At 42.8% G+C, this 20,919-nt stretch overlaps 1 protein-coding gene across 1 annotated transcript in view; it reads right to left on the bottom strand.

Annotated features, from left to right (window-relative positions):
• Positions 1-1,565: 1,565 nt before the first annotated feature.
• Positions 1,566-20,919, bottom strand: part of Kpc2 (Kip1 ubiquitination-promoting complex subunit 2) — a 75,862-nt gene continuing 56,508 nt past the window's right edge. Inside the window, exon 10 of the mRNA XM_075693597.1 lies at positions 1,566-19,890. Within this exon, the coding sequence (XP_075549712.1) occupies positions 19,748-19,890 (143 nt within the window). The 3' untranslated portion in view covers positions 1,566-19,747. The remainder of the gene's footprint in view (positions 19,891-20,919) is intronic.

The following is a 20,919-nucleotide window of genomic DNA, read 5'->3' as shown; positions in this document are numbered from 1 at the left end:
CTTTCTGCGAAGGCCATATTTGTTAAAAGAAACTACAAAACAAACAATTTTTTTTTCACACTAAGCTTATTGTATATACACGTGTAAGAAAATTCCATTCTCCAACAGCAAATCAAAGGGAAAAATGCAGACTTGTCTCCTACCAGCTTTATTTCCACTTCCAGCAAGGGATCTGGCTTCAATTTTTTTCAATATCAGCATTTGTTGGTTTGTTGATAGAAAGACGAACCCAATTAATTATCATAGAGCCAACTCGCAGTGAAGAATGTCGGTCATATAGAAAACTACATTAAAGACTATAACTGTAGTAGTACATCGGGTGCCACACAAGTCTCTATTCTGAAATTGAGGATATGGATCTTTATCACAAGAATGTGCCACCAACAAGCCAAGCCTAATAATGAGTGATGACTGATTACTGTGGCACACAGCCTAAAGGTTACATGTGGGACATGAAGGAGGCAACATAACACATGGAAGTTTGTAAATTTTAGGCTGTGCGCTGCAGTAATTGTGAAGCAACTAGCTCAGACAAAACCTTCGTTGGTGTAATGATGGATAGAACAATAATAAGATGACTGAATTATGGCAGCAACAACAGCCATACTTGCTTTTGCGTTAAAATATCACTTGCCAAGCATTTATAACACTGTACAATAAACATCGTTAGAAAATGAAGCAGGTCACTGGCCAAGGTCAAAATAAAGATAAAATGACGCATCGAGATCCATACGGATCCCTCGTTCATAATGGAATGTCGGCTAAGCACAAAGTTCTTAAACAGCGTTCAGCACATGATGCAAAGTTCGGGAGCACACGCGGTTTAGAGTGCCAGAAATTGTGTTATTTGTCGTATGAATTATTAGTGATTTGAGATTGAGCCTCGTTTTCAAATTTTGCTCTGTAGCCACAATACGTGCATTGTCCCTGTTTATTTCATGACCCATCTTTTCGGCATGCTCTGTGAGGGCATTCGTCACTGTGTGGTTTTGGCAACATCATTCTTGTGCTCTTTGAGATGCCTGCAGTAATTTCCACTTTCGCCAATATACATTGATTCACAAACGGTGCACGGAATCTTGTATACCATGGTAGAAAAATGTGCCTGAGGGAGAGGATCCTTCATGTTCATCAAGTGACCTTTAAGCTTGCTTGCTGGCACATGCGCGATTTGTACACTGTGTTTCTTAAAAACATGAGGTAGGGCTTTGCGTACACCTCAAATATACGAGACAACAGTGTGCTTCTCTCTCGCTGCTGAAGCGTCCATGGCTTGTTTGTCTGTACTCATCAGTAACTAGGTTGTCCTCTGAATAAAATGCTTGGGGTACTCGTTTCTTGTTATGTCCCCTTCAATGATCCGAAGCTCCTCTTGCAGGCTGCTTGCATCAGAACAGGTGCGAAGGGCTCGTTCAACTACCGCACGAACCACTGAGCATTTGTGGGCTGTCGGATGAACTGACTTGAAACCAAGGTATCTACCCGAGTGGGTTGGCTTCGGGTACATGCTGAATGTGTGGCTGGTGGGAGCATGCTTTACCAGTGCATCCAAGAAGTAAACAAAATTGAAAGATTGGGATAATATTTTATTTGAAATTGCTTGTCTTTTTTTTTTACATCCTTATTTATACAGTCACTCTCAGCTACTCTAGTGTTTAGTCACCAGAAGGAATACCTGAATGTCTTTAGATTAGTTGAAAGTTGTCAAAAATTGCTTCATAAATGTGAAAAGCTCAGTTTTCAAGTCATATATCACGAAGTAGCACACTATTCTGTAAGCATGTCTTGCTACTCAGAAAATGCGATTTCCTACAGGCAGCACAATGTTCCCAAGAGTTGAAGAAGGTGCTTAACATTCAACACAAAGCACTTCTTCCAAAGCATAACATCTTGTATGAAGTTGGCAGCTTCTGCACAATTGTTCACCTGGATATTTAAGGCAAGTTCAACAGTAACAGATACTGTGAAGATACTAACATACACATTGCGCATAATTAAATCATGCCTTGAGCATGATTAATTTACAACATCAATAATGCGCATTCGTAATGTGAAACTCGCTGAATGAAAGCTGGTGTTGGAAAAGTTGAAATATCCAGACAGATCAGCAGCGAACACAAACAAAATATACTTTTCCAGGAACAAAATAGCTCTGCACTAAACTGCAACACGAGAGAAGTAAAAATCAGGAGACAGTTTCCCAAGAGTTAAGTGCACATTCAGCCAAAACATGTTGCTTGTAGTTGGCAACATGAGTCCAAGCATGTGATCCACATATGCCCACCACTATTCATGAATACCATCGCTAGACATTTTCTACAGAGCTACCAATACTTTAGACTTGCAGACACAGACTTAACTTTGCGCACCATACAAGTTTATTGTTGCACTTAATGAAGTGGTGAATTTTGTAAGCACAACTCTAAATCAATGCAGAATGAAAGATTGCATAGAAAGCCTTCATAAGACATGAGGAATTGTAGAATAGAGTGGACCCATGTTCTCTCAAACAAAAGGTCCAATTATGTTAAATATTTGGCTCCAAGATCCAGTATAACATTTAGTAAGTGCGATGGAAAAACTTAATGAGGGGCCATCCATCTAGGTACTCTCTGGATCCACCAGGTGTTTCAATGTAATTTCAGATCATCATGCAGCATTTATTATTATATATTATTTCTTCAGTTAAGATTTCACACATTTCATCATCTATTATTCCTTAGTGTACACAATGGATTTATCATTTGCATTTACCAGTCATGCAAATCATCTCAGTGAGAGTGTATTCAACAGGAGCTATATTTATTTTAACTGGAAATTTTCATAATATAATAGCATTCCAATGCAGAGAGCCTGTCAGAAGCAGCCGTTGGTCTTCCAGTCTCAAAATGATCATTGTGGTTTTATCATGGATGTGCTGATGTGTCAAAAGTGAGGTCATGGTACAAGAAATCATTATTTTCTGACATGAAACATATTTTCAGATTTTTTAGTTTTGTGCTCCTTCACAACTCAATGTTGTGTTTGCTAAATTTTATCTGCGTTGGTGCCCTGAAAAATCCCTAAATTTGTATTCGTTCATCAACCAGTGTAATCTGCATAGTTCTGGTAGCAGCAACAACAACATTCAATTTGTGCTTGTGAAGTGAGGAATAAGCCTAGCACTGCAAGTCAACCACTATCAGAAAAGCTGTTTCCGAGTTCTTATAACATGCTAGAAAGACATGGTGAGAAGCGAGCACAGGCTGACAGAAGAGGTTGCCATAGACGATGCTACTGCTTCGATATAGGCACCAAAAAGAAGCCAGGACCACCCTGAACAAGGTTGTTGCCAGTGATTGCCACATCACTCTCCTACAACGCTGTTAGTGTGAGATGTGGAACACTGGCACCTCCAGCAACAATGGGATAATAATCTTGACTATGCTCAATAAGAAGGCTGAGCTGTTTGAATAACTTGAAGACACATCTGAAAAGGTGATGCAATATGGCTTCCTAGAGCTGCAACAATAGTTATGGTTATAATTTTGCTCATGTAACAGTGTCAAATACCAGATGCTAAGGCTGGAATTGACAAGAATTGGACACACTGCTAGTTATTGGATTGTTTTCAGCTATAGTACCAGTGGTAATGCATCAATAGTGGTGAGCCCACATAAACCATTGTGAATTGGCAGATATGCTGAGGGCATTGTGCTATAGCCAGCTGGAATTAAACCATAAATTTAACAAAACTCAAATTCCTTTGAAAAAGTGCAGTGTCCAAGGCACATAATTGCTAATAACAAAAAGCGACATTTCTGAGATACTTTGAACTAGGTTTTATCATTTTGCACTTTTCCACCAAAGTCCAAATTCATTAAAACTATTCTTTCTATATATTACACAAGATATATCTAACTTCAGGCTTTCTTCTGGAATAGAATTTCATTGGTAATGCTTTGCTGACTCAAATTTTCTAGGTGTGGTTGCCTGTATACAGAAAAAAGGATATTTCTTCAACCAAAGCAGAAGAATGAGAGTGGTGGTGTTGCAAGAAACTGTGAAATATAGAAAATGTAACTCCACAGTAGCCTAGAATAGGCTCCCATAAGACAATCTAGGGTATAAAGCAAGCCTTCCTTTAATTTTCAAGCAATATAGTCTCCAAGTAAGCACTGCCACTTAAGAGCCTTGCACAAGCCACAACTTTCTGAAAAACTAGTGTGAGTTATCGAATGAGACACTTGTATTACTGCTACAAGTGAATACTCCAAGTTTACTTCAGACATAGCAAGTACACTATACAGCAGAAGTTGTCATTCTTGTACCATGTCCCCTTTAAATGCCACTCAGCAAATGACTGCAACTGTTTACACACTGCACAGTGCATATTCTATAAAATCAACACTGCCCTAAAGGCCTATATATCCATAGAATTCTGTGACCGTTTGACTTATTACTACAAACAGCTATTATGAGCCCCCAAGTTACTCTATACATTTGCAAAGAACCTCACAGTACTCTTTGAAACTGCTGGACAATGCTAAGAAGCACCTCCGTAATGCAGCTTCTAGGCAGTAGCCAATGTGAGGTGTCCCGAGTGCCATTTACCAGCAAGCAGAACATGCAAGACATGCCTGGTTAGTGACCTTTCTGCGAGGCGACCTTTAAAAAGGTCCTGAACCACCCCACGGGCTTGGTGAAAAAATGTAACCCATGGATAGCATAAGCTGTTGTGAACATCTCAGTCAAATTTTGCAGCCGTGTGCAGCGTGTGGAGCTCACAAGCGGAGCATGTCGCCTCTTTCTCAAACACTCTTCTTTCAACAGAAGCTTACTCCTCACTCTTTTCAGGCGACATCAATCAAGAAGGGTGTTTGGATCAGTGCACTTCTTTCTACTGTTACTGTGTATATTTATTGACACAGTTTAATAAACAGGCTGAAGTAAGTGAAAATCTGTTTTCGAATTTCAATAGACAGCTTTAGTTTAGCGTACTCTATACCATTGTTTACGCTATAAAAAAGCGGGCTGTTACTGCGCTTGCACAGAATGCTAAACAACTCATAGCGTATAGTGTACGCATGCTATTTCTCAGATTTAGCATTAGTGTCTTTGTGTGGTTTGCGTAGTTTGCGGAAAACATGGTGGCGGTCCTGGCTGCCCGATTCGAATTGAATTTGGCGTTGCTTCTGTAAAATTCACTTCGTTCATAGCGAATGACTGTGTAAACAGCTTTTGTTTAGTCCCAGGCTGCTTCGACGACAGAGTATTATGGATAACCTTGTGCAGTGGCGTAGCAACAGAGGGGGCCGGGGGGCCGTGGGCCCCGGGTGCAAGGGGCCAGTGAGGGGGGTGGGGGGGGGTGTCATATACGTCTGAAGACACCCCTCTTTCCGCCGGCTACACCCGGGGAGGGGGGTGACAGAAGACCTATGGGCCCCTGGTGCCACACGACCTAGCTATGCCACTGACCTTGTGGAGTTTTCGAGATCACTTCTCGTTTCAAACGAGTCGAAGCCTAACGAAACATTCGAGATGACAGCGCCAGCTATTGCTACAGTCGGGAGGTAACCTGAATGACGGCATATGGCCTCTGAGATCTGAAGACATTGCAGGGCAACTAAAACTAATGTGTGCTGCTTAGTGTATGCTATAGTTGCGCACACTATACTATAACTGCCTAATAAGAATTATGTACTTCAGGAAGAAGCCAATTATTGTCTGCTCATGCTCGGCTGCAACGTAGGAACTAAGCTTTGGCCAGACTGTTCATTGGTGTCATAGCCATTGGGTCTTGCTAATTTCGATCAGTTGTGAACACTCAACTAGCCTCGAACCATGCGAAACTTAAGGTCAGACCACATGCATGTTTGCCAGTGCATGCTCACTCCTGGCTGCTCCTGGCTAGACACCTTGACAGACTTCGCTTCGTATTGAGCTATTGACGGTGCTTCAAAATGCACAAGTTGGATGTGGCTACCATCTGTCGGTCAAGCTGGTGCAGGACAAGTCGGTCCGCACCATGTAGCATGGCCATACAGGAGCATATGAGAGTGTGTGCACTCGAGCCCTGTCGTGCACAATGCAAACACTGCCTACGCACTACAGTTGCATGTAGCTGTGGCCTGCTATGTAGTGTAGATACTGTGCCCACCGCGGGGTGCCGCGACGAGTCTGCTCACTGAGCACATTGTGACATGCTTAGGACAACCACATTTGGCGCGTTGTAGGCACCAAAATCCGAAACAGTAGTGTCTACGTGGACACCCAAAATCAAATTTTAACTGCATGCTACAGTGACGTTCAGTAGGCGGAGTGTTGTGGGCATGTCCCACTCTGCCATAGCCTTCGCAGTGCAAGGCATTGAAGAAGGAGTGGGAGCACCGCGAAGGGGATCATAGGTGATCTCTGAATGCCAATAACTCCACTTTTGCTGAATGCATTGAAGTACCTTTTGTGGCAGTGTATTGCTGAAATAGTCTATTTTAACTTCAAATGCATTTCACGGCTTCCATAAAAAGTCATTCAGGACCCCTTTAAACTGACACTAAAGAGAAAGAATAAGTTGAGCTGCATAAGCAAATTACCCTTCTACAATACCAAAAAAGTCACTCTTACCATGAGAGGAGGATTGGTAAGGAAGAAAAGACCCAAAAATGAATGATGAGTTGCGGCGTCGTTTTAATGTTTTCACATTAGCTCACTATGACATCATACATTTTGGCAGCGCCTAATCGCGCCTAGATAATTTTTACTGGTAAAATGGACTACCTTGTCCAGTTAAATGGGTCTAAAACAAATGCCTTTACAACAAAGTGATCTGTATAATGAGGGACTACATACATGGTTCGCCAACATGAAAGGAAACACTGAGTTTGCACTCAAAGCTGGTAATTTTCCTTGTGTATGCTCGTGATGAGAAAAAGTTGCATGACAGGGATTCTTTAACAGGTGAACGACATAAAAGATAGTAGTGACGGAGGATCTGACTTGCTCAGTTTCAAGAATCACTGTTTCAAGACAGATGAAGCGTTCCCTTTTATATTGGACGTGCATGAACATCCTGGCCAAACTTTCATATGTATTCTTTCATATACATATTTCGTATGTACTCTGAACGCTTCTACAGAAATGACTACTACAATAAAATTACCTGTGCAACAAAGGAATTTAGGTGTGTCTGATGGTTGATTTGTTAATTTACATCCAACGCATGTAGCGGCGCCACTGCTGCTCTCCACAGCTGCAGTGCGCATAAGGAGAGCATCAATCGGCAAAGCAATGATCGCAAAGTGTCCGGGCTCCTAGTACTCCATGACAAACACACACGATGGCACGCTCGAAACTGGCAACCGACGACATTATCGAAACCATCCTGGACAGGAAAAAGGCGAATGCAGTGGTGATAAAGAGCCTGCTGAGAACCAATTTTGACAAGGGAGGCAATAACGACATTCAAGGCTCTGCAGCTGTGCCTTGCATCACTCCTCGGTTTTATTGTGGAACATGATGTGAGTGCGGTGCCGTCGTCACACGTTCTTTCGAACCAAGCGTGCATAAGAAAATTTGCAACTCGTTTTACTAAGCAGCTCTTCAATTCGTGTTAAACAAAGGTTTTATTTTGCTTAACATGCTTAAGCTTCTCTATTGCAGGTGGCACGGTGCTCTACCTGCATAACGAGCAATTTTGGAGGTCCCATGCGCTTCGTTATAAAGGCAGTTGACAGTAGTCTAAAAGAGCCAACTACTGCACTACAATGGCCCAAATACACAAAAATATTTTGAAATCTGCGACATTGCTCTGATGACTGACTTGAAATAGAAAAAAAAAAAACCAGAAGTTTGGCCTTTATTTTCTGCATAGAAATCAACCTGTTATCATGAAATTAATGAAAGTAGTTTTCAAAGAATACTTTGTCAGTCCAAACTGATTTAGTGTTTCCCTTTAGGGTACCTTTAATAAGTATGTCTTCTGGTGCATATTTTCTTACGCGTTATCTTCACAAACCTGCAAATTTTGCAAATGGCACACACAGCACAATGCAAATGGCAGTGGAACAAAGGAAGACTGTGTCGCAGTGCATATTCCCCAGCGCTGCAAGCACTGCACTGCAAGCACTGCAATATGGTGCACAATATGAGCCTGACAGAAAAACTGTCAACATACGTCACTGCAAAATGAAGTATATTATCTGTTCACTTGGGCAAAGTGGCAGTGCTGTAGTACTCACAATGCTGAGCTGGAAACCACAAGGTCATTCGTTCAATTCTGGGTATAACAGCTCTCACATATCTTTCTTCCGTTACGTTGTGCTGTGCTTCATGCAAAGTGTGAAAAGAACCCCCAAAAGAACATGATCAACTCCTTACCAGCTGCTGTTTGAAGTAAAAAGTATGAATGACTTCTGCACCACTACAAGGTGTTTTTCCTTACTTCGAACAACTGTTTTTAAATTGCACGGAGCATGTTGCACAATTTGCTCTGTTCAGGTAGATTACCTGAACACAATATGATGACTAATTAAATATATGGTAGTTAATTTAATTATTCAATTTAAAACACATTTTGATTGTGATATTGCAGCCAAGTTGTAGTGAAGTCATGTCCGTTTAGCAGAAACCCTAAAGCTAGCCCCATTTTTGTGGTGCCTTTCCCCAAGATCCCCTAAAGGTGTGTCAGTGTTCCAGTTAAAGTTATCCCAAACTGCTTGATGCATGTTTGTGGGAAACTTAACTGGAATGCCAATATGTTTCGTAGTACACTTTAAGGCTGCATATCTGGAAAGTGGTGTTATTTTTACAACTCTTCCTATGCAAACAAGACTCCACTACAGCTTGGCTTCAATTTCGCAATTCAAATATGTGCCCCTAAAGTGAATAATTAAAATTTATTTAGTGAATTTTTTATTAGCCACCTGGGCACAATGACTTTTGCTTGAGGCAAGTTTCGTCTGCCCCAAAAAATGTAGCTAAATAGGTGGAACAGCGTTAGTTGCTGTGGGAGATAAAAAAATAAAATATGTCTGAACTAAAAAAAAGAAGTACATGGTATACTATAAGTGTGCCAGCAGTGGTGCATACAAGACCAACTACACGGCCATGAAAAAGCAGCAATTATGCACCAGGTGCCCTTAAAAGAGGGGGCACATGAAGTACAGAAACAAGGATTCAACTGGACATATTACTTGTAGGGCTCTCCATTTGACTTACATGAACATTTTGTGTGAACATTCTGGCGATTCTCACATGACTCAAGCAAATGCAGATAGTAAACATTAAATGTACACAGCAATCAGTAATAAATAGCAGCTTAATTATAACAAATAGTGCTTAACGCTCAAAAGTACATAAGAGAGACTAGAAGATATGCTGCAGACAGCATTTGCCATACTGTTTCTATCACTTGATGGTTTTTAATGGGCAGTATACCCATGTTACATGGCCTCATTCTTTTTCAGTTATTCAATTAGTGTAAATAATGAGACATCATACATTGATAGTTACTAATTAGTCATACTGACATTCTACATGAAGGAAGTAGGCTAGCTGAACTAGATTTTAGTTTGCCATCAATTATAACAAAACTAGGAATGGCAGTATTCACCACTGGTACAGTGAAAATGCTTTTCTTTTAAAGGGGCCGTGCAACACCTTTCTTGAAAGGTGCGAAGTGTGTTCTTATTAAAAAGCACCTTCTCGCAAATTATTTTTTAACAAAATCATTTTGAATGCACATTGTATGACTGGAGTTAATCAGCAATCAAACACTGCTGATGCCACGCCCTTGCAGCCTTTCCTTCCTTTTTACCGCAGAATCGATTTATGTAGAGGTCTCCTACAGACTTCCGTTGCATGGATGAAATGAAAATTATGTCACTGCTTGGCATGGCAGCACCTGGCCTGCCTAGGCCTGCCCAGACCTGCCTGCTTCAGGTCGAATGGGTAGCTGTTTCCAACCCCTTTGTGTCTTTCACGGGAAGTGAATGGTGTTGTAGACTTTCGTTATGCTTTATATCACCTCGGCATCAAAGTTTGGGAATTACCTCAGTGCTCTTCTTGAGAATGATTCTCGATATCAAGGGATGAAGGCCCATGGTTACAAACAGGCAGCTCACGATGTCATTGCAATAAAACAGAGGTGCCATCTGTCACCTCTATGGAAGAACACAGCAAAACACGCCGTGCAGTATCAGATGGTACCACGATTCCGCTGCAGAGAAATCAGCATTCTCTTGAGCTGTGTTGCTGCAGATGACACGCACTTGCCATTGCCTTGGATTCATGTTGCTTTAGGGTGCACCAACATATATGCTCCCCTTGCTTGTATATCAATGCTCAGGTGCATCACATTGGTTTTATAGATATTTGATGACTTCTTAGAGCATCCTACAAGTGTGAGCTTCTAGTGGCTAAATTTCACTGGGTGCTTCAGTGACGTGACAACACTGCATGCCTCTGCCAGGAGCGATGGCTGCATCAACTGCAAAGAATACAAGAGAGCTCGCAGCTTCTGCGCTGACCTAATTTGGTTCAGAAATCCAATATTCCTAAACTTTTTTGTCGCTTGAACTGCACTCAAAAGTGGGCTGTTGCTACTACAGTTGCCGTTCCGCGATGTTATACCCACTATTGTACCCATTAGTGTCTGCATAACCTCAAGATCATGCGGTGTGACCCTTTATCATGTTGCCCAATCTTGTGAGACCATAGTGTCAATAAAGCGGCGTTTTTCTATGCCACCATATGGCGCCACCACACTTGCAGTCGTGAGATTTCTCTGCTTTTGCTGGAGGTGCTCCTTGGAAGTGACATCACAAGAAACCTAGCAAGTGGCCATCGTTTTCAAAAGTGTGTAGGAATATGCACAAAAAGTTATACAGATTCCATGAAGTTGCAAGCAATGAGCAGGCACTTTCTGAGTGAAATTGTATGTTCCCTGCTGCATGCGCAGAATAATAAATGTCTCAGATATTCAAGATAGCAAGTCGCAGAATAATAATTGTCTCAGATATTCAAGATAGCAAGTCTAACGACTGACTAGGCAAGTTTATTTACCACATTCAAAAGATGTTGCAAAGCCCCTTTAAAAGCTTCCACATAATATATTTGTCATAATTTTGGGGAAAAACTTAAGCACTATTTTTCAAGTTGATCTGCCATAGTTAAGGTGATCTGGGCATTTCATTTTTCATGGCCTGTTTTTTGTGCACAATACTTGTTACCTACACAAGCACACACACACGAATGCAATGAGGTTACTAAGCTCCTGAGAATTTCTGCCTTCACTGGGACAATTATATTGACATACATGGGCATGCCAATTTGAACAACTCCTACTTGAATTTGACACTGGGACAATTATATTGACATACATGGGCATGCCAATTCGAACAACTCCTACTTGAATTTGAAACTTTTACAAATCCCTGGACTCATCTAGTCTGAATGATTGCTCCTTCAGAACACACAATAATTATGGTACCGATTCTTTACGTAGAATAAAGAGGTTGACGAGGCCACCAGGACAATTATTCATATTGCAAGGCTCGCCTCGTGTTGACAGCATTAAGACCTATATGATGCTGACCAGTGACCACGCATGTGAATGTATATAAGTTTGTACTTATAGAAGACATGAAGTCCCATTTTCTTTTCTTTGCATTAACTTTAGTTTGGTCTCACAGACTGTATTTAAAGGGACACTAATTATCAATGCTAAGTTAGTTTAATAGTCTGGTAAAGAATTTCTTCTAACACTCAATTTGCATTTTTCTGGCAGAAAAAAAGGTTGCTTATTACTAGAGGAAATGAAATTATTTCATATTACATCCCGAATTTCGAAGCAAATTTTTTCATGTTTGGAGCCGGTTTTATTCAGAAAATGTTCTCAAAGATAAGTGCGTTGATTCTTTAACTACAACGTAATCCTTACATATCAATTAACTAATTCTGAGCAGATACTGTCTCACAAAATCACGAGAAACTAGCACGAGAAATTCATAGGACTATCTTTAGCTTGTCTCTCTTTTGGTTTACAAAGACTCTGCTCATGGTAAGAGTGATGTTCATGGCATTCTAGAAGTGTAATTTAGTGATCCAGCATAACTTAACAATCCACTTCAGTGTCCTTAATAAGAATGCGGCTGCTCTTTTCCACAGAGCTGTTCATAAAACATTTTATCTGCTTCCTCACAGCACTACTGTTTTTGACAACCCTTGCTCATCAAGCGCAATTGTATCTTGGGTCAATATAGAGAAAAGTAGAGCTTTTGCAAAAACAAGACAGTGAATCCTACTATGCAGCTGTGTAAAGATAAATTCTTTGCCCCTTTATGGAACTGCACATTTAGTGCTAAGCTCGTACATCAGGAACACATTAAAACGTAGCAAAAAGGAAAGAAAATTATGTGGTTATTGCTTTCCTCAAATAGAGGCTCTATTGTGAGATGCTGACAGCAGAAATAATTGCCAAATGCTTCTACCTTGACAACAATAACATCACTAACATCACACTGATTGCAGCTCCTGGCATCATGAATGCATTACTGCACACATTGGCAATGAGTGCTGCACACAATGCCTGCATGTACTTTTTCTTGCTTGAGAATAATGTATATAAACATTGTGACATTTGTTGTCATAATCATTATCCATGGCAACATATATTAGTTTGCAATAGTATGTTCCCTCCTTCAGCTGAGGTATTTTTGAAATAAGCTGCAAGAATGACATAACTGTATCGTATGCACGGATCATTTCCTTCGTTTTAGAGTGGTGACAGGTCGTATAGGGCCATGGGGTATCAGCCAAAAAATTATGCCACATACATGAGCACACAGTTAAATAAAACAGAAAGAGAAATTGAAACAAGGAATAATCTATGTAGAAATGAAGTTGGAAGCAGTAAAACACAGCTGCAATATTTTTTACACTTGGGGCTGCTTGCAAGAAGCATCTTATGTGTGGGTAAGCTTACCCAGAGGTAGAAAGCTTCATACAAGTAAAAGTAAGTGGCTGTAAAGTTGTTGAATGATAGGATAGGATAGGATACACTTTATTGCTCTAAATTAGAGTCATTCAGCGGTCAGACCGAGTGCTTCCATCTTCTTCTTGTCGATGGTGACTCCTGTCTTGCAGGGTTGGCACCCCTATTCCAGGGCACCACTGAGCGTGGCAGCTTGTCGGGCATGGTGTACCAGCCCCTGTTGGAGAGCACACTCTCCCACTGCTCCACACTCGGATTTTCGATATTGTGGAATGTTTTGTTTTTGCTGCATTACCACGTGATATGATAAAGGGAGGGTTTTGCGCTAGACCATGGGCATATGTCCCTGTATTGGTTTGGGAACATTTTGCTTAGTATGTGTAGATTTGGGAAGGTTCCTGTTTGCAGCTTCCACCAGAAAACTGCCTCTTGTTGATTAAGCATGTTATGGGGCCCTCGTTCCTCTATGATAATTTAGTATTTCGGAGTACGTCGGGATCACTGTCATGAAGCCCTCGTGGTCTCCATTTAGGTCCGCTCGGTTAGTATGCTCGCAAGCAGTCCTATCGGCCCTCTGGTTGTCCCCAATTTCAGTGTGTCCCGGTATCCAGAAAATGTTGTGTCTAACTCGTCTTTTGTGTTGGCCAGCACGGACGAAGATTTGGAGCGCCTTTTGACCAATTCTGCCACTGATGTAGTTATGGCATGCTTCCTTAGAATCCGTTAATATTGTAAGGGATTTTGTAATATTGTAGTATTGTAAGGGATTTGATTGGCCGCTAGAGCAGCAGCCATTTCTTCTCCCTCAGTTACCGTACAGTCCCGTACCGACGCGCAAGTGATCTCCTCATAGTCCGAGCCAATTACTGTTGCGACGACTTTTTGCTCTGTTGTTCCTCGTTTCCGAGGATACACCGCGGTGCCCGTATATACCGTGTTCGCCTTGGTTGCTAGATATTGCTCTACATATCTTGCCCTATGTTAGGAATGGCCGTGCGGGGTGACAACGTGCCAGCTATTTCAGCCCGCTGCATGTGTTCCCATCCAACCGGACGGAGCGCACTTCAGAGAACTGCGAATAACCGGCAGCCACGTGGCGCGGGGTCAGCTCAGGAATGTGCTACCCGGCGTGCCACCCGGGACGGAGTAGAGTTCTACGAAGCCCCTCTGACGTCGGCTCCGGACCTTTAGACCTGTGTGTGTGTGTGGCACTGAAACCTGTGCAACACGTGTATGTGAGCCCGCCTCCTCCAAAAGGGCGGGTCGTCTTCAATGACGTCGAACTATGGCGTCAAGCGGAGAGGATATAAGCAGCGATTGTCGGCTGCTAGTGCGTGCTCGTCGTCGGGAGCTGAGTGCTCGTTGTCATGCTAGAAATGTACTCGTGAGCTGTGTGCTCGTAAGCTGTTTGCTGTATGTTAGTCTTGCGGGCTCCATATGGGAGTCACGCTAGACTGTCGATGTATGTCTTGTCTAAGATGTAAATAATGTAAATAAATCCTGTTCACAGAGTTCCTCTCTACGACCTTCAACTCCTTCAAATGGTGGCAGCGGCAAGGTCGTCCGATGACTCCTACATCTGGTTGACAGCGGTAGGATCGTCCGACGAATCTAATAACTGAATGGCAGTGGTGAGATCGGCCTACGGCTCGTAAATCGGCCTACGACTCGGGAGACAGCAACGGCAGCCGACGGACGTTGGCACATGGTGACCGACCGGTATCCTGATCAAGTTGGAGGCGACTTGGGATTGACCACCTCTTGCAACTAACTGGATACGGCGGAGAAGGACTGATAATATGGTGCTGCTTCAGTGGGTAAGCGTTTGGTTTTGGCTGTAAGATTTACCAGGCTTCAATTTCTCTGTGTTTTGGAATTTGATTTGCTAGGGACCTTTTACTTGTATTTTGATTTGCGTGGGTAACGCAACAAGTATTGTGTGACAGCAGAGCCAAAGCTTAAAGTAGTGACCATGGTCCTAATGTGTTTGACGGGAGCTGACCTGTTGTGGCTGTGTGAAGAGCTCGAGGTAGATGTAGAGAAGGACTTGACGGAATCAGAAATTCGTAAGGCCATTCTGCAAAGTGGCAATGATTTGAAGTTAATCGAATATCTAGGTAAACGAATTCTAAGCAAAAGACAGGAACAGGAATCGATTAGGCAAGAACGTCAAGAGCGCGAGCGAAAATGCCAAGAGCGTGAGCAAAAACGGCAAGAGGTTGAAAAAGAAACGGCAGCAGCGAACAAAGAGATACAAAATTTGCAGCAGTTAAACGAACGAAGTCAATAGCGGCTTGAGAAATCTGTAGGCTGGACGCAGCGAAAGTGGGAAGAAGAGAGCAGATTTCAGTCGAAAGCCGAGGCAAGTAGTAGTACCTGTGAGAGTAGCAGCATGTTCACAGGTGAACTCAAAGTGCTAGCAGCTAACGATGCCTTAGTGGCAGCAGAGGCCGTTAAAGGCCAGAGTGAGAGCGATGAGGTGCTGTGCCAACAGAGGACTGTAGAGACAGCTAGGCCAGCTGCGAACAAATTGGCACAGTTACCGTGCATGCGCGTCGCATCTCATGGTAGCGAGGTCGTTAGCGAGGTACAGAATACTACGGACTTGACAGACACGAGCACCCATGTCGAGTCAGATCTCCGTGCCGAAGAGAAGTGCCAGCTGGACGATGCAGTTGAGAGTAGTTCTCGGGATGTCGAGCTCTGTAGCTCACGAGAGAACAACTGCATTGTTCAGGGATCGGTGCGGCTCTCCGCCAGTCTAGGTAGCCAAGAGAGGAATGATTTAGTTAAGGATCATTCAGACTGTGCGGGTAAGAGACCGATCCGGGCCGATGAGATGTTTAACGGCCAGCACAAGGCGCGAGATGACGGCATGAAATCGAGTTCGAGGAGAAAGCGCCGCAAAAAGAAGCGCCGAAAAGATCAGAATGCGGTGGCTAATGTAGCGAAGCCCAAGACGGTGACAGGTGCGAAAAGGCAGGGTGTGGAGAAAAGAAAGGTGCGGTCGTCACGGACGACGTGTGCGCATCAAGCACGTTTTAGCCACCGGTCAAAAGGAGACCGAGAAGCATGTTCTGCACGTACGCGGACAAAGGGCATGGGGCAGTTAAATTCCTCGTCGTTCCGTCGTTCTTTTCGAAGCTCAGAATGTAGTAAAAAGAAGCGCAAGGTGGCAAAACGAGACCAGGTGGGGAGTAGCGACGCGGTCAATCGAGGCCGTGATGAAAGCGGGGCGCCAGGACGCAAATTGGCAGGGGACTGTAACGTCTTAGGGGAGCTGATAGTGAGTCAGCCCTTTTGTTGTTCCTCGGTAGCCAGAGTAGCTTTCGGACCGCGACCACCTCAAGTACGGCTCAAAAGTATGAGTCAGTCAAAAACGTTTGAAACAGGAGGCCAACAGAGCTTTCGTAGGTGTGAAACGTGTTTTGTTTTATTTTTTTAGCATCGGATAATTTTCGCGATTTGAGATTGAGTTTCTTTCAAAATGTAAGGTATGAGCTTTGTTTATGTTTTTGTTTGAGAAGCTCGAGATTTCAAAGACGCGGTTTTTTGTAAACATGTAGTATCTCGAGGTGTTTATTAACAAGTAGATAGGCTTTCTTTTTTTGTGTGTGAGTAACCGGAATGTCAAGGTTATTGGGGAGAGGCCTATCATAGCGCGCATGTGTTTTAGTTAACCTTCTTTTTTTTATAAGCGTTTTTTTCATTTGCTAAGGTTAACTGCGTAGGTTTTCAGTGAGTGCGTAATTTGCACTGAGAAGAGCTCTTAGGTCCATTAGTGCGTGTCCTGTGTGGACGGAGGGAAGCAGACGATTTATGACTGGGTTACTCGTGTGTGTCAAGGGCAGCCGTATTCTGACTTCTCTAGTACGCGTGCGTAGGGCTGGTTAGTAAAAGACACATTTGTTCAAAGGTTCCTCTGTGTTGCGTAAGTTACGCAAGTTTGGTTGTTTGTTTAAGGAACGTGTCCTGTGTGGATTAAAGGAACAAATGTAAGTAAGCGCCGCAAGTACGCGTTTGGAATAGAGACAATAAAGCTAGCACGATTGTATTCACATACCTGTGGAGTTGGCCAGATGGTTCAGTGGCAGCAATACATGAGATAAGTACGCCACTGTGATAGGATAAGAACAGGCTGTTCGCGAAGTTAGGCTGCTTAAGTTATGTTTGGGTATTGGTATTTGAGAGCCTTCGGTTTAGTTCTGCGTAAACCTTTGCTCTTGTGCAGCACGACAGTCAGGTTTGGTCGAACTCAAGAGGAACGTGAACGCTCGCTTTGGCGGCCCGAAATTTTGGGCCAAAATTTGGGATTCCCAGTTGAGTGACGTGCATTGAAATTTTGATAGGAAGCCTGGTGGGTTAACAGCTAATTCCGGGCGTTTGAACGCTGAGCGGTATTGTGTTGCCGGGATCGACTCTTCTGTGCCAGTTGTTGTGAGATGGTTGAAGGCATTCCAAGTACACAGGGGTTGCAGAGAGCAAAGCCATCGTCTTGCTCGCCAGCCATTCTCTTCCTGCCCAGCGGTTGCCAGCACTGGCCAGGCGAGATTTTCCGGGCCATGGAGGAGCTGTTAGGAATGGCCATACGGGGTGACAACGTGCCAGCTATTTCAGCCCGCTGCACGTGTTCCAATCCAACCGGACTGGGCGCACTTCAGAGAACTGCGAATAACCGGCAGCCACATGGCGCGGGGTCAGCTCAGGAATGTGCTACCCGGCGTGCTACACGGCGTGCCACCCGGGAAGGAGTAGAGTTCTACGAAGCCCCTCTGACGTCGGCTCCGGACCTTTACACCTGTGTGTGTGTGCGGCACTGAAACCTGTGCAACACGTGTATGTGAGCCCGCCTCCTCTAAAAGGGTGGGTCATCTTCAATGACGTCGAACTATGACGTCGAGCGGAGAGGATATAAGCAGCGATTGTCGGCTGCTAGTGCGTGCTCGTCGTCGGGAGCTGAGTGCTCGTTGTCATGCTAGAAATGTACTCGTGAGCTGTGTGCTCGTAAGCTGTTTGCTGTATGTTAGTCTTGCGGGCTCCATATGGGAGTCACGCTAGATTGTCGATGTATGTCTTGTTTAAGATGTAAATAATGTAAATAAATCCTGTTCACCGAGTTCCTCTCTACAACCTTCAACTCCTTCAAATTGTGGCAGCGGCGAGGTCGTCCGACGACTCCTACATCTGGTTGACAGCGGTAGGATCGTCCGACAACTCTTACACCTAGCATTCCGCCTGGCTGTGTGTAGGTTTGGGTCCATGTTTCTTGGCAAAGACCCTACCCTGATGGTGCTGCGGTACTCATGTAGTAGGTTTGCCAATAATAAAGGTAAAACGTTTCACAGAAGTTCCAATCTTCTGTCACAATAACTTCCTGCGCAGCACCGTATGCACTATCATGCAATTGCATGAAACTTCTGTTTACGGGCTACCATGGGAGAAATGCTTAGTGTAAGCAGCCCCATGTTCATCTATGCTTATTAGAAATTTGAAACGCAATTCTGTCTGCAACACTCGAGTATGTTTAGCGTCAATCAATGTCACTGTAAAGCTATTAAATATACTACCTGGTTTGCCATGCACCGAGTGCATCTATGCACAGGTTTTCTGATGCGGTTATATTTACTTGAACATAACATCATAAAATTAACACACACTGAAGCTTTTTTACCTCCTGTAATTCATTACTCATTAGACCCGATTGTTTATTGTAAAGCAGGAAATATAGCTTTTCTACACATAAAAGGCGGAAAATGTCATCACAAGCAACTGCAGCCTACGCTGCAGCAAACAATCAAACACCTTAGCAATCATGCAAGCAAGATAGAGTGCTAGAAAGTGCAATTTAGTACAAGAGATGGGCACAGAGAAACAAAGGCAACTTTCAGTGATCAATACTTTTATAATATGGCCTTGAATAACATAGTAGTAAACACTCTCAATCTGTATTGATGGTCATAATTTATGATGATATAAATAATAAAAATTTCTTCACACTTTTTCCTGATGTTAGTGGTCACTTCTATCTGTAAGCCATGTCTTCAATTGCCCATTTTAGAGATATGCGAACTCAATGCACTCTACGCTATCATAAAAACATAAGATTGAAATAATCATATTTATTTATATGTAAGGCAAGGTTTTTTCCAGAATCCCTACCCTCGAAGTCATCCCCCACCTTATGTGCGATGCTAATAGATCCAGTTACTATTTCAATATGGCGGTAGCAGCACCACATTTTGGGCCATTCAGATTTTAGACGGCAGCACAAATTGTAGTAACTTATTTTAATAAGCCTTGGCAGGTGAGGCAGCACAATATTTTCAAAATAGCCCGCACTGAGAATTAGAAAAATAAAACATTAAAGACGGGCTGCCGGTTATAGTAGGCCAATTTCACCCTTGAGGTGTGACTTTAAAGCAGTGCGAATTTGGCCTTTGGCGTGCCTTCACAGCAGTGAGAGGCAAAGTTGATATATAACCTGCACTGATTATTCCGGGAGCTTCCAATTCAGTATTTCGGGCAACCCTACTGAGTCTGAATAATTCGTCAGGTACTCTACATTACTTTATGTAAGTGTGCATATTTAAGTTGTTTTTTTTTTTGGGTCCCCCCCAACTGCACCCTTGCCTTATATTTGTGACGGCCTTATAATCGAAAAAATATGGCATATCCTTAACTGCTATATATGTTGCTTTAGTACATCTCCCTACATATCCCTGTTTGCACATTAATTTATTCCTCGTTACATTCCATTATTACACTCAGTAGCCATGCTCACGTCACTAAGGGCCTCGCAAGTTGCACCGAGTGTTTCTCAGCATGGTAGATACGGAAGATCTGGCTTAGAATAGGTGCTGTGTCCGAGTCATTCAGCCAGCGAGAGGCGCAGCCAGGATTTTCTAGCATTTGGAGCAGGGCTGTAAAGCAAGAAAACAATTTGAAACAAACTTTTGAGATGGGTATTTAAGCCTTCAGCATACCAAGAACACTCTCCAGGAATTCACACCTTTTATACACGAAGAAGTAGGCTACTATTTCAGAAAGAAAATAGAAGAAAATGAACAAAACAAAGCCATGCTAGTGTATGAGAAACATAGTAACCTTATGCGATGTCATTAAATCGTTTTTGTTGCACAGCATTTGCCTGAGTGCCACTGCACCGCTATTACACTGGTGCAGTGTTAAATGGTGTCATTATAGAATAGTGCCAAAAAGAGGGCGAGGATGTGCAAATATTGAAAACCTTTGACTAAAGAATCGAATATTGTCTTATTCAGTTTGTCCTCTAGTTCGAATAGCTGCTATTTGAAAATGTGAAAATCTTTTAAATGGTTTTTAATACTTCACATCATGATAAAACATAACATTGAAGCAAAACTGTGACATTATGTTGGTTATAGTGGAAATAAAGCATGAGAGGAAACTGCATAAGTTAGTTAGTTAGTTAAATGGGGTTTAATGGCGCAAAAGCGGCTGAGGCTATGCTGCGCCAAACACGAGGTGTTTTGAAATCAAGTTTATGAAGGAAAAGGCTTTGTTAATCTATATTTTATGTAAAAATCCAGTGTCGTGTAGAAATTTACGGACGTCACATAATGGGACTAGCGGGTCATCACCTAAAATTAAAGCAGGGTGTAAAGGTATGTGTAGTTGATATAATTTGTGCAAAAGTGTTCGTCTGTGTGTTTCAGTCTGCGTACATGTGAGTAATATGTGCATAACTGTTAGTGGCTGCTGACATTTCTCGCATGTTGGTGTGTCTTCTTTCGTAAGTAAGTAATTGTGCGTGAGGTGTGTGTGCCCAATGCGTAGTCGGCATAAAACTACTTCGATGAACCGCTCCTGATGATAGCATGACTTCCACTCGCCAACTATGGGTTTTGTGAGATGTAGCTTGTTGTCGGCACAACGGTCCCATTCGCGTTGCCATTTTACCTTGAAGGCGT

This window comes from Dermacentor variabilis, chromosome 1 (assembly GCF_050947875.1).
Source record: "Dermacentor variabilis isolate Ectoservices chromosome 1, ASM5094787v1, whole genome shotgun sequence".
NCBI lineage: Eukaryota > Metazoa > Arthropoda > Arachnida > Ixodida > Ixodidae > Dermacentor > Dermacentor variabilis.
The sequence above is the reverse complement of the archived record's forward strand: the minus strand, read 5'-3'. Positions and strand labels throughout refer to the sequence as shown.